The sequence below is a fragment of the Anguilla anguilla genome, chromosome 10 (genome assembly GCF_013347855.1).
Source record: "Anguilla anguilla isolate fAngAng1 chromosome 10, fAngAng1.pri, whole genome shotgun sequence".
Lineage (NCBI taxonomy): Eukaryota > Metazoa > Chordata > Actinopteri > Anguilliformes > Anguillidae > Anguilla > Anguilla anguilla.
The window spans coordinates 43,787,821-43,805,071 of record NC_049210.1 but is presented as its reverse complement, the minus strand read 5'-3'; the positions used below and the strand labels follow the sequence as shown (position 1 = coordinate 43,805,071).

The 17,251-nt window shown below is 45.7% G+C and overlaps 2 protein-coding genes across 3 annotated transcripts; both read left to right on the top strand.

The window, feature by feature from the left end:
* The first annotated feature begins 3,751 nt into the window (after positions 1-3,751).
* LOC118206770 (proheparin-binding EGF-like growth factor) lies at positions 3,752-8,504 on the top strand. Of its 2 annotated transcripts, none has more exons than XM_035379828.1 (6): positions 3,752-3,824; positions 4,601-4,753; positions 5,529-5,766; positions 6,214-6,372; positions 7,551-7,669; positions 8,335-8,504. In XM_035379828.1, exons 1-5 carry the CDS (start codon positions 3,788-3,790, stop codon positions 7,642-7,644), a joined length of 681 nt encoding a protein of 226 aa, XP_035235719.1. In that variant the 5' UTR covers positions 3,752-3,787; the 3' UTR covers positions 7,645-7,669; positions 8,335-8,504. The 2 variants fall into 2 exon arrangements, with proteins under 2 accessions (XP_035235719.1, XP_035235720.1); XM_035379829.1 differs by having other exon boundaries at positions 5,532-5,766; positions 8,335-8,499.
* A 3,384-nt stretch (positions 8,505-11,888) lies between these two features.
* LOC118237433 (granzyme A-like) lies at positions 11,889-15,432 on the top strand. Its single transcript, XM_035436138.1, has 5 exons — positions 11,889-11,989; positions 13,694-13,841; positions 14,181-14,319; positions 14,517-14,792; positions 15,075-15,432. Exons 1-5 carry the CDS (start codon positions 11,929-11,931, stop codon positions 15,228-15,230), a joined length of 780 nt encoding a protein of 259 aa, XP_035292029.1. The 5' UTR covers positions 11,889-11,928; the 3' UTR covers positions 15,231-15,432.
* Positions 15,433-17,251: the final 1,819 nt, after the last annotated feature.

The window sequence follows — 17,251 nt, the reverse complement described above, 5'->3', positions numbered from 1 at the left end:
TTCCTTTCCTTCAAGTTTTGACATGGAGCCCTTGTTGCTGGAATTCCCAGTTATTACTCATTATTTTGGCATTCCCAGTCTTATTTTTCCAAGTGTTTATTCCCATTCCCTCAGCTATTGATCCGGAAGAGTGCGGACAAGCATGTTCTTTCTTCAGGACCTTAGCATCTTATCACAGTTTGCAAGTCATGGCAAGTCAGGGATCTCAAACTCAAATCCCAGACGTGCACTGGCACTTCTGGATTCAATACCCGATTGCAGGGCCCATCCACACTGGAACTGCACCTTAGCAGACACTAGACCATGGGTCCCATCCACACACTGGTACAGTGCCTTAACAGATGCCAAACCATCCACACACTGGAACAGAACCTTAACAGATACCAGATCATGGGGTCCATCCACACACTGGAACAGTACCTTTACAGATAACAGACCATGGGGCCCAACCACACACTTCAACAGTACCTTTACAGATAACAGACCATGGGCCCCATCCATACACTGAAATGGTACCTTAACAGATAATAGACCATGGGGCCCATCCACACACTGGAACAGTACCTTTACAGATGTCAAACCATGGGGCCCAACCACACACTGGAGCAGTAGCTTTACGGATATCAGTCCATGGGGTCCAACCACACACTGGAACAGTACTTTTACAGATACCAGACCATGGGGCCCAACCACACACTGGAACAGTACCTTTACAGATACCAGTCCATGGGGACCAACCACACACTGGAACAATACCTTTACAGATAACAGACCATGGGGCTCATTCAGACACTCGGCCAGTGCCTTGACAGGCCGAGCTGCCCGGCGGGTTTGTTAAATTAGAACAGGAAGCGGCCGGCAGGCGTGTCTGGTGGGCGAGCGGTTCGGAGACGTTAACGAGGGGCCCGGCACGGTTGGGTTAACGAGGGGCGTTTATAAATAGCCGCGAAAAGAGCCTCCGCGTGCGCTTGGAACGGAAAGGGGCCGGCTAGCCGTGCCGAAATCGGACTCTGAGCCACGCGCGCAAACGTGCTTTCATCGGCATTCAGTCCGCGATCGCCCCCCACCCGCTCGCCACTCACCGCCACGCAACGCCACGCAACGCCGCGCACCGCCGCAGCTGGAACACGCAGGTAACATCACCTGGGAAGGCTTCGCATTAACGAGATAAATATTACTGTGAGAATGACGGGTCGGTCAGGGTGCAGTCACGCAGTAACCAATGACCCACAAGACTTCCGGAGGTTTCATAACCGCACATTAATTTTTACGTCACGCGGAGAGATATCATAATATAGGGCGCGGTATTATAACCTGTCCCCTGAGGTCAGTAGTCATTCTGGCGTTCTTTATTCCCCTGCAATCAGGGGAGTAAATGAACAACCAGGTAGAAACCGAACCCAGCAGCCAGGGCCAGGTTGATTATCATATGTTGGAATGGTAATGAGATAGCCATTTCGCTATAATGAACATCAATGACACGGACATACCTTTGTAACAGTAATGAGATGGCAATTCCTCTTTTATGAATTGCTGAATGAACACTGTAATTAACAGTTATATGATGGACATACTTCTGTAATGAACAGTAGGTAATGAGAATGCCATACCTCTGTAATTAAGTTATGAACATTGTTATGAGCAGTAAGTAATGAGAATGCCATACCTCTGTAATTAAGTTATAAACACTGTAATGAACATTTATGAGATATCCATACTGTTGTAATGAACAGTTATGTGATGGACATAGCTCTGTAATGAAAGTAAGTAATGAGAATGCCATACCTCTGTAATTAAATTATGAATGCTGCAATGAAGAGGTGTGAGATGGACATACTGTTGTATTGATTGAACAGTTATGAAACGGACATCCCTCTGTCATGAACAGTAATTCATTGCCTACTATCCCAGTGCTTTGTTTGCCAAGGAACTCCCTGTCAGTGAATCACACATACACACCTCACTCTTACACACACACACACACACACACACACACACACACACCCTGCGGGGGTGTGTTTGGGTTCTGAGGTCAGCCTGTGGCAGATGGCTAGCCTGTTGCTATATTAATCCCATGGGCATTTAGCACGACATCTGAACTCCAGCAGCGCACAGTGAACAGATACGATGTCTGAACCCTGCTATACTGCGTTAAACTGTCTTATGCTTTGTTAAACTGCGTTAAACCGCATGTTACACTTTGTCAAACTTGCGTTAAACTGAGTAATAAGCTGTAGCTGGTGTGTGTTGGAGTTGAAGGAGGGGCGGCGTGTCTCCCACAAACAGCAGCACTGCAGGGACCAAGGTCTTCAGGATAGATGCAGTCCAGACGCGCTCCAGACGCAGTCCAGCCACAGTAATTAAACATTTAAATGGCATTGGACATAAACTCCCCATGCCTCCATCCCAAGACTATGCCAGTTATTTCAGGGATGTGTCATCCGCCGGATTATTTGCACAATCACACCTCCTGTAAACAGTGCGTTGCACAAACACTCGAAGCACGCACATTCCCCGAGTGCCAGCCAGGTTCCAGCGGCCCCTCGCCGGCCTTCCCGAGCCCGGCTCAGCCCCGGCCCCCAGGCCGACCTCACAGGCCCACTCTCAAGGACGAGGAAACTAACCAGGCTGCTTACTCTACGCAGCACGGGGATGCTACTGCGCTCCAGTCTGCTGTTCCCCTCGACTGAACCGTTCTATTGCACTACTCTATTGCTCCAGTCTACTGCTCCAATTTACTACTCCATTCTACTGCTCCATTCTACTGCTCCACTCTACTGCTCCATTCTACTGCACCACTCTACTGCACCACTTTACTGCACCACTTTACTGCTCTAAACAGTTATGAATTTTGTATCTGAGAAGAAGGTGACGAAAACTGGTTGCTGCGGCCCCACAGACACACACACACACACACACACACACACCCACCCACTCACACATACACACACACACACGCACACACATGCGCATACACACACCCACACACCTACACACTCCCACCCACTCACCCACTCACACATACACACACACACACACACACCGACTCACCCACACACTCACATCCCACAGAGAGGCGCACACATTAGAATTATTTATTTGAGCTGATTAATAATGATTAATTATTCATTTTATTTATTAGAGACTATATTTTTGCATGTAAGTACCCCACGTTTTTGATGTCAGAAATCTTTTTGACTTTGTAGCTACCCAACGTCAATGGAAATACATATCAGATTGTGCACTTTAAATCAGTGCCATTCAGAAATCAAAGACCAATGCCTTCTCGGATGAACCTGTCCGTGATTAACACTGTCCGGCAGTTCTAGGTGTTAATGCCAACTGTCGTTAAATGTAAAGTTATGCGTGACCCTTTTGCGGATAATCCCTCAGGGCAGCTATACTGGCTCCCTGGCTGCTAGTTTTTTGTCGTCGTATTTAACCCCTTGTTTATCTTCAGCTTCTTTAACCACTTTTACTCTGGTTCACATTTAGACGGCGAGCCAGTTCTGCGAGAGACACCGAGCGTGAGGTGTGTTTAAATAACTCAGAGTTAACGAGTGTGATAGTGCAGTCGTTTGAGTGCGCCTGTTGGGAGGACGCAGTCGGCTTTTTTTTCTATAAGAATGTCAAAAGATCCTGTTTGCTTAATAGCCCGACGGAGAGGCAGACACAAGGCTGAGCTCCGCCCCTCCCTGCCCCCCACACCCTGTGCAGTATAAAGGTGGGGTAACGCAGGAGAGCACACACACACACTCCTCCCATCTTCAGTCTCTCTGAGCACGTCATGAACTCTGCTCTCCTGTTCTGGGTCCTGTCCCTAGGTGAGTCTGGAGTTTCTTCTTCTGGGTTCAGGTTCCTGGGATTTTTTTTTTGTTTGTTTTGTATGTTTTGTTTGTTTTTTCGTTTTCTTTGTTTAGGAAAGAACGGTTTTAGGGGATGAGGGAGGGGGAGAGGACAGCAACACAATGCCTGACTCAGGGGATTAGATTGTCTTCGTTAAATTTCACAGGAAGTAAAACTGACTTGAACAGTTCAGAATATTCGAAAAAAGTAATAAATGGTCATGTTTAGTTAATGATTACCATTTTCAACGTCCGTTTCATTATCCTCAACAGTTCCATTTGGAAGCTGCTTGAGCAACAGCAGTGTAAGGTTTCAGCAACATTACTGGGGGAAAATGTGGAAAGAACTGTGTGTAATTACACCCAGCTCTCAGACTGAGCTTGAACACCTTTACACAGGCGTGTTTGGTCAATCTGATCACTGCTCACTCAACCACTGAGTGTGAGGTTGCAATTTATCCGCAGTACTGTCGTTTCAGTGTGTGTGTGTGTGTGTGTGTGCGATCTGCATCTCTGTTGTTTGTGTTATCTGTGGTTGTGCAGTGTGCAGTGTGTGTGTGTGTGTGCTATGTGCAGTTGTGTTGTTGTGTATCATGTGCAGTTGTGTTGTTGTGAATCATGTGCAGTTGTATTGTTGTATATTATGTGCAGTGCAGTGTTTGTGTGTGTGTGTGTTTGTGCGTGTGTGTGCTATGTGCAGTTGTGTTGTTGTGTATCATGTGCAGTTGTGTAACAGTGGTCCATGGTTTTCCCAGCATGCTGGTGCACAGTAACTTTGGGAAGTGAGGTCACTCGTACCCCCGCATCGGAGGAGAGGAGCAGCGTGACATCATCAGGGACTGACATTCAGAGCTCAGCTGATGAGGACAATGAGTTGGAACAGAATGACGTTGCAGAATTACCACTGGGTATGAATATGAATGAAAATACACATACATACATACATACATAACCAGAGTATGAACATGTGATAGAAGCGCTTTCATCACGTCTTTGCTAATTGCTAGTGTGGGAGGCACCATATTACCATTACACAGAAGACTCATACATTACAACTCTACAGTCAATTGAATCGACCGGGATGGGAAACCAGCTCACCATTGGTTCTTTTAGTTTAATCAAACTAGGCACAATACGTGACCCCATTAGAGATAGTAACCTGTTGATTTTGGTGACCCCGTGACCTTTCCTCGAGTACCACCATCGGGTCAAACATACCTCGAAAACTAACGACTGGATTGTCAAGACATTTGGTGTGTACGTGCATGCGGAGGGAGACTGATTGTTGTGCTTTGGTGGAGTTCCACACTACTGCGTGCGTTCTTCCTAGTTTTTTACTCGAGGGAAGCTGGCAGTGTGCTGAAAGTGATATCGGTCAGCAAAGTGATGCGATGGTGTACTACTGGTACATAATCACCGGCTCAGTTATGTTACAGTGACCCTGTAGACAGTACTGTGTGCAGTACTTCAGTATACGATGACACATGTAATGTAATGTTATTGAAGTAATGTGATGCTATGTAATGTGATTTTTGTGTGATTATACAGTATTAATATCTCGCCTACCCCTCTCTCTCCTGTTATCTCTCTCTCCCTCACTCTCTATCTATCTCGCTCTCCTGTTATCTCTCTCTCTCTCCCTCTCTCTCTCTCTCTCTCTCTCTCTCTCTGGTGTCTCCCCAGCAGTTCAGCATCTTGCTAAAAAGGAGGGAAGAAACCGAAAAAAGGGGAAAGGAAAGAAACGGCACAAGGGAGCCTCCCACAGCACGCCCAGCGACGCCCCGAGCCACGCCCCCACCCACACGCCCGGCCACACCTCCGCACAGGTGGAGGGCGAGGACCTCTGCCTCACCACCCATCAGCACTACTGCATACACGGGGACTGCAAGTACATGGCCGACCTACGCGAGCCCACATGCGTGTGAGTACTACACTGTCTGTCTGTCTGTCTGTCTGCCTGTCTGTCTGCCTGCCTGCCTGTCTGTCTGTCAGTCTGTCTGCCTGTCTGTCTGTGTGTCTATTTTCCAGTCTGTCTGTCTGCCTGTCTGTCTGTCTGTCTGCCTGCTTGCTTGACTGACTGCCTGCCTGCCTTCCTGCCTGTCTGTCTGTCTGTCAGTCTGTCTGCCTGTCTGTCTGTGTGTCTATTTTCCAGTCTGTCTGCCTGTCTGTCTGTCTGTCTGCTTGCTTGCTTGACTGACTGCCTGCCTGCCTGCCTGCCTGCCTGTCTGTCTGTCTGTCTGTCTGTCTGCCTGCCTGCCTACCTGTCTGTCTGTCTGTCTGTCTGTCTGTTTATCTTAGTCGGACTCGTGACATTCTGTCCGTCAGACTGTCTGTCTGCGTCTCACTCATGGTCAGTGTTGCGTCGCAGGTGCATGATGGGATATGACGGGGAGCGCTGTGGGATCCAGCTGATGAAGACTGAGCTAAAGAAGGCGGACGAGGAGGTGGTGCAGACTGTGCTGGTGGTGATCGCTGTTGTCTTGTCCCTCATCAGCTGCTGTGCTATCCTGCTCATGATCTGTGCACAGTGAGTTCACCTGAACACACCGGCACTTACACCTGCACACACACCTGTACACAGCTCACGCTCGTACACACCTGCACACACACCTGTACACAGCTCACACCTACAGTCTCACCTATACACACCTCCCATCGTCTATACACAGCTTTTATATATTTGTCCTTTATTTAAACAGACAATTGAGGTCTAACTGAGGTCAAGATTTCTTTTTCAATAGAGACCTGCTAAATATAAACCCTATTTAAAAGCTCTATACAGGACCAACACAGTTCAGAGGTACATCAGCATACAGCAATCACACATCAAACAATAAGCAGATTAAAGGAGGCATGTGCAAGCAGTATTATTCTGTACACTCTCCTGTGCAGAGCTTGCAACTGTTGACAATCACACAAGAGCAGCAATCAATCCCATTTCAATTCAGCCAATTCACATATACTGAAATTCAATTTATTAACTGCAAAGAAACTGATAGGATATTATGGTCATTTTTCAGCTCATGAATTCGATTTCGACTGTTCCAGACTCTGCTACACACGTCAGAATGCAGCCACACAGACCTGTAAAAGCAGCCAAAACAGACTAGCATAAAGATATCTACATATCTCAGCATATTGGAACCTGCGCAAGCCGTCCTTCGTAGCAGCGCACATTGCACAAACACACCTGATAAGTCCTGGCCCAGCCACAGGTATTTCCTGTAAGCTTGCCACACCTGTGTCACTTGTAGGCCAAAGGCCAAAGCGGGGACAGAGTCGAATATAAATCTCTCCAATGAGACTCAGTCGGACAGTCAGTGACAGAACAGGTGCAGAGCAGAACTTTTTTAACCAGTAGTACACTCTGCATATTAAAGACTAAAAAGAGTATTTCAGGAGTAATGGGTGAGTATTAGGGGAGAATAAACAGAGTATTGGAGGAGTAAAGGGTGAGATATTGGGGAAGTAAAGAGTGAGTATTACAGAAGTAAAGAGTGAGTATTGCAGGAATAAAGGTGAGTATTGAGGGGAAAGAGAGTGTTGGAGGAGTAAAGAGTGAGTACCAGGGGAGTAAAGAGTTAGTATTGGTGGAGTAAAGACCATGTATTATAAGATTAAAGAGTGAGTATTTGAAGAGTAAAGAGTGAGTATTTGAGGAGTAAGGACTGAACTTTCTCTGAATCTCCTGCTTTTGCTCTGCAGTTACAGAACTCACAAGAACTTCTTGGCGGCATACCTGGGGCCCAGCAGTGAGAAGGAGAAGCTTCAGACAGACGGAAACGGCGCTGTGGTCTGAACACCCCCCCCACCCACCCACCCAGGTATGGGCTCACTGCGTCTGTGCCCCCTCCCCCCGACCCCCCCCCATACCCCCGCCCCCCAGCAGGTATGGGCTCACAGCGTCTGCATCTGCGTCTGTGGAGGTGCATTAGTCATAACCTCCCTGGGATTTTGGCCCAGGTTGTGCAAGCTGCAGGTAGAGACCGGATATTTCTGAATTGTCAATCATCCTGAAATGCCTCATTGTTAGCATGCCTGCAGCTTCTGCCTCACCCAATTCCGAAACATCCTCCTGAAAACCTGAGCCTCAACTGGTGCTATAGGACTCAGTGTGCTGAAGGAGTCAGTGTGCTATAAGAGTTAGTGTGCTATAGGACTCAGTGTGCTGAAGGAGTCAGTGTGCTATAGCAGTCAGTGCGCTGTAGGAGTCAGTGTACCACAGGAGTCAGTGTGCTATAGGACTCAGTGTACTGTAGGACTCAGTGTGCTATAGGAGTCAGTGTGCTGAAGGAGTCAGTGCACTATAGGAGTCAGTGTGCTGTAGGACTCAGTGTACCACAGGAGTCAGTGTGCTATAGGAGTCAGTGTGCTACAGGAGTCAGTGTGTTGTATGAGTCAGTGTGCTATAAGAGTCAGTGTGCTACAGGAGTCAGTGTGCTGATGGGGAAAAGTCAGTGACTCACTGCTGTTCCTTTTCCCTCCTCAGGTTTTTCAGAGCTCCAGAGATTATTTCTGCGACATTCAACATCATTATTAGATGTACTGTCTTTTTTATTTATTTATTTTAAACTATTTATTTAATATTGTAATATTTGTTTGACTGTTTTAGAATGTATTCCAGAGTCAAAGTATTAGTTTTTGCTGTTTATTAAAGATATTTATTACATTTCTTGTACATTTCTTGAAAGAAATGTGAATTTACTTTTAAATACAAATGTGCAAATCTCTTGTTCTTTCAATGTTCCAGTTGAAATGTAAAATGTTTTTTTAGGTCGTTTTACGCAATACAAAATTCTGAAAGTGCTCCTATTCTCTCATCTGTGTTTCTGTTACTCTGTGTGTGCGTGCGTGTGTGCCTGTGTGTGTGTGTGCGTGTATGTTAGTGAGTATGTGTGTGTGCTTGAGTGTGTGCCTGTGTGTGTGTGTGTGTGTGTGTGTGTGTTGTGTGGGTTTTTTCCGTTAGGCTAGCTCCCCTCTAAACTCTTGATGACTAAAATTCCCTCCACCTCCTACCCATATGCTGTGCTTCAAAGTGCCTGGAGATATGAGAATAGTTCCATATAAATGCAGCACGTTAGCAAAAGGTCATCAAGGGATACACGTAGCAAATTAGCTTGTGCTATGAATGTTAAGGCACATGGCATCAGACTATTTATTAGATACTCTATGTATCTCTTCCTGTTTAATATTTAATATATATATTACATAAAATATTTTCCTCTTCCTCCCAGTATAAATAAGTTATAAATAAGTCTTAAACAAACCATGAAGTACATATTTTTCTTGTGGTCTATTTTTGGTGACTTGTATTGCTTTTCTCATTTGGTCATGGAGTAGGTTGCACATGAAGGTCAGTCACGTATCGGGCCGTTTCAGAGCTTAGCCAGACATAATTACGGAGAATACCAAACAGGCAAACTCATTGTGAAGGTAGCTTAGCCTTAAAGATATCTGAGAAATGTCAAGGAGAGTGGAGACAGGTTTATTCTCACATTCCAGATGTTCATTATGGCCTCTCTGATGAAGACTCAAGGCTTATGGGAGAAACCAGCAGCATCTTTTCAGCGACAACTTCTGGCAGCAGTCGAATCAGTCTTAGAAACACACAGGCAACATTTAATATGGAGGTTCAGGGGTGATGAAGGGGTTGATTTGGGGTTGGCTTAAACATTTGTTTCAGACAGATAATTGAGGCCCCCATTGAGCCTTTGCACGGACACACACACACACACACTCACACACACATGCACACAAACACAGATGTATGAACACATGCACACACACGCACACACAACACACACACACACATACACACAAACATACACATGTATACACACACAGACACATACAGGATGCATGCATGTGCACACGTATGGACATGCACCTGCCAGCCTGCACACACACACACACACATACACATGTATGCGCAAACACACTCACTCGGGTAAATTCAAAGCCGTCAGACGTCAGCATGTGGTAAGTTTTTGGTATCTTACATCCACATACTGAATTTTACCCTCTCACGTCCCTGCTCTGGTGAATGGCCTGTACCAGTGCTTTGTGAAAATGCACTTATAAAAGCAAACACCGTAATTGAGTGAGTGAATGGACAATGCATGACGTTTGTTTGTATGTTGGGTGGAAACTGTGGTATCCATAGTGACTAAAAGGTCATGGTTCATTTGAATTGGCAAAAGGTGAGTTTTGCGAGCGTCTCCTGGCTCAGGGTAACCTTATGATTGTGTCCCGCTGAGTGCGTAATGGGGAAAGTATGTCATTACATGGGGAGGGTGGATCTCTCAAATTCCTTTCTTCAAGGGCGACTGTATCTCCTCTCTTTCATCTTTCTTTAAATGAGCAACGCGCAAGAAATGCGCAGAGCAAGTTCGGTCAGGAAACTCGTGCTGCGGCAGCCGACCATTGGTCGGCCTCAGAAAACCACATGTTCTCATTTTCAACCAGTCACGTACGCGCATCACGGATGGAGTGCCTTCTGAAGCCGACAGTCAAGACGTCTCAGGTGCTGCTCATTGCCTGTGCTGCTCATTGCCAGTGCTGCTCATTGCCTGTGCTGCTCATTACCAGTGCTGCTCATTGCCTGTGCTGCTCATTGCCAGTGCTGCTCATTGCCAGTGCAGCTCATTGCCAGTGCTGCTCATTGCCAGTGCAGCTCATTGCCAGTGCTGCTCATTGCCAGTGCTGCTCATTGCCAGTGCAGCTCATTGCCAGTGCTGCTCATTGCCAGTGCAGCTCATTGCCAGTGCTGCTCATTGCCTGTGCTGCTCATTGCCAGTGCTGCTCATTGCCAGTGCAGCCCATTGCCAGTGCTGCTCATTGCCTGTGCTGCTCATTGCTTGTGTGGCTCTTTGCATGCTACGCTTGCTGCAGCTCACAGAACTGCACTCACCCTCCACCACCCCAGCTTCCACCAGTGGTTTGGATCTGTCTCTAGGTGCTGGGGGTGTTTTGGTATCTCTCCCGTTTAGTAGGGGAGATGTATTGCAACACCCTGTTTGATAGGTTAGTGCATGCAGGTGACATACGTATAGCAGATCCATTCAGCACCAAACCAAAAATAATCTCATAGCATATTCATTGATGTTTTTAAATCTAAATGCATGAGTTGTCCAGACTGAAATGCATTCAGTGTCTGCATACACAAAACTCCATTACACAAAACTCTAACCAATGACACATTGCACCTTCTGGGAGAGTGTGTCACTGCTGTGCCCTGCAACACAGCTCCCTGAGACTGTGCACTTTCCTGTGCTCGGCTGTGCTTGTGCTGGCTGCTGCCATGGGTAAACTACGCAAACTGTGTCCGTACAGTGTGAAAATCCCTTTCAGCTCTCTGGCCCCTGGTCTAATGTTGGTCATACAACTCTGGTCTAAGCCTAGTTTTTAAGATACATTTTTAGGCCAGATATTGTCTTTTTGTGAGGTAGGCATACTAACACTTTTTTGTGGCAGTGTCACTGTGTGTTGCATCAAGCATGAATAAAAGCTTCAGCTCTTTTTCCAAACCACACAAAACTTAAGAAATGGCACCATCTGGTGGTCTTTCAAAAAAAATTTTTGTGAAAATTTAATCTACTTGTTTAGCATATTTTTGTTTGTAGTAATCTACTCTGTAAGATTACAGTATCATACACATGCAAAAATACAAATGTATGAATGCACACACACATACACGCTTACACTCTGTCAAACAAAAACTTTTTCACTTTTTTTTTTTGTGTGTGTGTGTGTGCACATGCCTTTGTAAATGTGTGCGTGTGTGTGTACTTGTATACACGTGCCTGTATGCAAGCGTGTGTGTGTGCGCACGCTTGTGTGTCCATGTGTGTGTGTGTGTGTGCATGCATGTGTGCATATGTGTGTGTGCGCACGCATGTGTGTGTGTGTGTGTGCGTTCGTGCGTGCGCATGCCTGTGTGTGTGTGTGTGTTCGTGAGCGTCTAAACCACAGTTTATTGCGCAGGGTAAAATTTTCCTCAGTGAGGTTTGGCAGCAATGGACCACATCCTCTCTAGGGGAAATAAATACCAGTCAGAGCATTAGGCAGACTCTATTACATCACCATGAAGGGAAAAGGCCACCTGCTCGTCTGCCTGCCTGTTCTGCTCCTGTGCCTGAATGCAGGTTAGTCTCTACCTCAGCGAACATACACCGATACACACACCTCTGGGTCCCAACACAGGAGCCGATTATCGCAATCATTATCATTACTACTGGTACTATATTGCATTCATTCATCTATATATAATCTATATGCACCGATCACCGATTTCTATGGGAATTGATGGGTGGGACGAGATTCAGCTGTAAATTATGCTGATACACTATGGAACACATTTGTTGGCTAAATGGCTTTAAGTCATCAAGGGTCCAAGGTATCAAATGAGCCTCAAACCACCGTGCTGCTGCCAGATATGCAGTAGATACTACAAGCATTGTTTCTCCTGAATATTTTTTCCATTGTGTTCAACAGGAAAATTAATCAGGAGAAACAATGCTTGTAGTATCTGCTGCATATCTAGCAGCAGCACGGTGGTCTGAGGTTCAAAATCACCGTGTCTTAGAACGCTAGTCAAACTCTCCTGAGGGATGTTTCATCTGTCATTGTACCCAATCTGGTATGCAGCAAGCTCTGTGTGCTGAGACAGTCAACTGAGGCAATGTTTCGCTCACGGAAAGATTTGATTACCCTGCTTAGAACAAGGGGCACTACTCCCTCAAGAAAATCATGCATCAAATCAGGCGGAAAACTTTTGAAAGTAATCAAAGTACTCCAGTTCAGAAAATGCACACCTACATTAGGGAACAAAACGTTTTGAAACCATCTGATGCCGCTGTGTTCTTACTCACAAGAGTGTTTTCTCAGGTTCAGGGGAAACCCCACCTTGTAGCGACATCTCACGTAAAACTTTAAATGCATCTTCGAAGACTTAACACCTCTTCTTCCAGCCATGTTGAAAGTGAACGTGTAGAGGATGGGGCTAAGGACCTCCCAGACCTCCGCGTGAATACCCTTTAATAAAAGCTCTGAGTCTGCACCTGTGAATTGTTTGATTACAAACAGAGAAAATAAAATATTAAATCATAAAAAGGAAGGTGGTTTTAATGTGGCTGATCAGTGTATATGCAGTGCAGTCTGAAAGTGTTTGGACAATGACACAATTTTTGTAGTTATGGCTAAATTTTCCGTCGCATTGGATTTGAAATGAAACAATGAGTATGGGGTTAAAGCGCAGACTGTCAGCTTTAATTTGGTTGGGTATTTACATCTATATTGCGTTATCAGTGTAGGAAATACAGCTCTTTGTAGACACAGGCCCTCCCCTATTTTAGGGGACCAAAAGATACTGGACTATTACCTGCACGGCTGTTTTATGGCCAGCTGTGTGTTGTTGCATCGTTAGTTCACGCAAAAGAAAGCTAAGAAAAGGTCAAAAATTGTAGCATTTTCTAGGTCTGGCATCTGCATTTGGAGTCAGTGCGTTTTTTGCCTGATTTAAATGTTGCCAGAAGTCTTCTCTGAAAAGATGATGCCATATTCTGTAGCTGTTGTCTCTCAACATGAGGACCAAAGATAAAAACAATTGTTCTTATGTTGTGTGTATGTACATTATTGGGTGTCCTTGTGTCAGGTGGGTGTATATTATGTGTTTTTCTCAGGTGAGTGTATATTATGTGTTTCTCTCAGGTGAGTGTATATTATGTGTTTCTCTCAGGTGAGTGTATGTTTTGTGTTTTTCTCAGGTGAGTGTATGTTGTGTGTTTCTCTCAGGTGAGTGTATGTTGTGTGTTTCTCTCAGGTGAGTGCATGTTGTGTGTTTCTCTCAGGTGAGGGCGCAGAGATCATCAACGGTGAGGAAGTGGAGCCCCACTCCCTTCCGTTCATGTCTCTCCTGGAGAACTCCACGGGATCTCCGTTCTGTGGGGGCACTCTGATTGACCTCCAGTGGGTCCTGACTGCAGCACACTGCCAAAAGTGAGATTCCTAACATTCCTAACACTTTTCCACTCTAACATTCTCAACATTTAGCTTTCCATTCCAACATTTCGAACATCTACCCTTCCATTCTAACATTCTCAACATTTAGCTTTCCATTCCAACGTTCCCAACATTTACCTTTCCAGTCTAACATTCCCAACATTTACCTTTCCATTCTAACATTCTCCACAGTTACCTCCTGTCTGCTCTCTCTCTCTGTACTTCTGTCTGCAAGTCTTGTCTGTAATCATGTTCTATACTTTTGTCTGTAAGTCCCAACTGTAATTACTCTATACTTCTGTCTGTAATTCTGGTCTGTAACTCCCTGCTTCTCAGTGCTACGAAGGTACTGCTGGGGGTGCACTCCCGCTCAAAGCCAGAGAAGGAGTCCCGACAGACCCGGAAGGTGGTGCGCAGTGTTCCTCACCCCAAATATAAGTCATGCCAGAAGGGCAACGACCTCATGCTCCTCAAGGTCAGCTATTATTAGTCATTATGTCCATAACGTTTGTCAGAACTAAACCACACAGACTTCTGCATCAATGCATCATTTTCCCTGTGTGGACACTGAGACAAAGGTAGCTCTGATAAAGACAGAGATTTAAATGTGTGTTCTGGTGCAGCAAAAGCAAGGTGTGTGTGGCCATCGTTCCCTGTGACTCTCTTCCTCAGCTTGATAAGAAATCCAAGATAACCACGGCTGTTCGGCCCCTCTCGCTGCCCCGTCCCATTAAAGACATCCCAGCAGGGACGGTTTGCACTGTAGCAGGATGGGGGGTTACCAAAAACGGTGGCAAAGTCATGTCAGAGGTGCTGCTGTCAGCCAACGTCACCGTCATTGACAGAAAACTGTGCAATTCCAAGGAGTACTATAACCAGAAACCCAAGATCACCGACACTATGCTGTGTGCGGGGTCCATGGGAAAGAAACGTACCGACACCTGCCAAGTGAGTCTCGCACATACACACACACACAGAAACACATGCATAAATATTCATGTACCTATAAACACTCGTGTACCTGCAGAAACACACACACATGAACAGGCATGCTAGAACAAAAAGATACATTTCCCTCTTCACAGTTCGTATTTGATTATAAGGTCGGCAGTGGTACGCCTTCTTAAATTAAACCTGCAGATTTCAAGTGAGAATTTAGCTTTAAAGTGGAATGCGTCTGCTGTGTTTAGACTGGACTGAGTGTGTGTGTGTCCTTTCTCTGTGTGTCAGGGAGACTCCGGGGGTCCTCTGCTGTGTGAAGGAGCTCTTAGGGGGGTCACCTCATTTGGGAGAGACTGTGGCATAAAGAAAAAACCGGGAGTCTATGCCTCACTCTCCAAGACGCAGTTGGAATGGATCCGCAAGACAATCAATAAGCCACAGTGACTCCATCAAAGCTTGCTGTAACCACACTCAAAGCTTGACATAACTCACTCCAAAGCCTGCTGTGATTCCAGCCTTCCCTTATTACGTCTGTGTCCTTCCTGTAATTACAGCTTTAAAAAAAAGCTGAATGTTCACACTGTATCCCTTAAAATGTTAAAATGTAATAATGTGTAATTGTCATAATAAATTGATTGCAAGATGAGTTTTGGTGAGAATTATTATTGGTAACCAGCACTGTGTGAAGTTATATTCTTCTTGACTGAATATTGCAAATCATTTTGTGTGTATCTTAAAGACATATATCAGTTTCATCATTACATTGAGGGATATTTGGAAGTCTACATGTAGCAAAACACCTTCACATGTAGCAAGTAAGCACATACAAGGATCTCTGCTCATTCAGATGACACCTTTGGGTGTGGGATTGAAGCTTCCATAATAATTTTAATGTAACCTCTAAAATAAGTCTAGATACTTTGCCAAAGTAGTACAGAACACCAGCAGGATAGTTACTGAGTAATAAATTACTGAGTTTGAATGGAAGGGGGCTATGTTCATGTTATAAAATGCATAGTTTTGGTGACAAGGAGAACGGCAAAAAAGCTCCAGAAAAGTAGTGAGAAGAGCAACAAGAATGCTTACTATCTATCAAACCAATAAGTGCTGTGTGTGAAAATAAATTTTGAGTGGGATTGTGCACAACATATGAGGGCTGCTGCTTTTGGGAGTGCTTGGAAACTCTGTATAATGTAATATTCATGTGCGTTTGCAAAGTTTTTCTACGATTTAGTAAATATGAAACACAGACACCCGGTGTGAGATGTCTGTATGCGGCATTTACTAGAAAAGCCAGAGCAGCGAATGGAAACCCGCATAGAGATGTTCCCAGCAGGCTTTTTGCGTAACATACGAACCTGCGGCTTTCAGCATCGCTATGAAAACGCCAGAGGCCCCCCATCTGACAGACCCCGACCCCACCCCACCCCTCCGCCCCCCCCACAGGCCACGGCGCTGCTGGCTGCTGAGTCAGCAGCTGGGCAGTTGCAGCACTTCCTTTCTGAGAACGTTCCAATATCACTCAACAGATCTTCATGAGAAAAAAAAAAACACATTATTAACAAACAGACCACAGACTCAGTGCACACAATTTAGTGTGTGTAGAATTGTGTGTGTGTGTGTGTGTGTGTGTGCGCACACACGTTTGTGTTGTGTGTGTGTGTGTGTGTGTGTGTGTGTGTGTGTGTGTGTGCAAGCCACAGTTTCTTGTGAAGTGGTGAGTCAGAGAGCCGCTCGGGGATGTGATGTGGAGGCCAGCCTGACAGCAGCGGTCACAGCATAAAGCAGCAGGATGCTGATCAAACAGAGAGAAGCAAAACCAGGCCGCAGAGAGCAGGGTTCGTCTGACGCAGCAAAACTAACCATATCAGTTCAACACTTCACTCGCACATACGTAAACCTTGTTGACTAAAAGGGAAAGTTAATGAAAAGGGGGAAAGTATGTATACATTTTGAAATTACTGCTTTTCTAATCTATTTTCAGCTATCTAAGTTTTTACATTTGTTCTGCTTGGACATTCGACACTGATCTAGAACTGTCAGGAAGCTGTAAGCAAGCTCTGTCCTTACGAAAGGTCAGGTAGACCACGCGTAGACCACAATGTTCCACTTGGTCATCACCGTATGACAACACACAGAAACTTTAAAGTACAGAGATGAGAGACAGGAATGGGTGCAGAGCAGCGTTGAAAAGAGCCACGTCTGCAGTCCACAGCATAAGAAGCAACGCGTGGATGAAGTTCACAGTTTATTGTAAAGGGGGAATAGGGCAGAAACAGGGGGTTGTGGGGTGGTCCTGTCCAGGTGAGCTGGGGAACAGACACACCGCAGCGCTCCAGTGTCCCCATCCACAGGTTTGGCACCAGTGTGGAGTAAGGCGACAGGGCGGGGGAGTGGGGCGTTGGGTGTTGGGGGGGGGACTGGGGTGTTATGGTGGGCTAATGGGGTGTTAGGAGCAGTGGGGA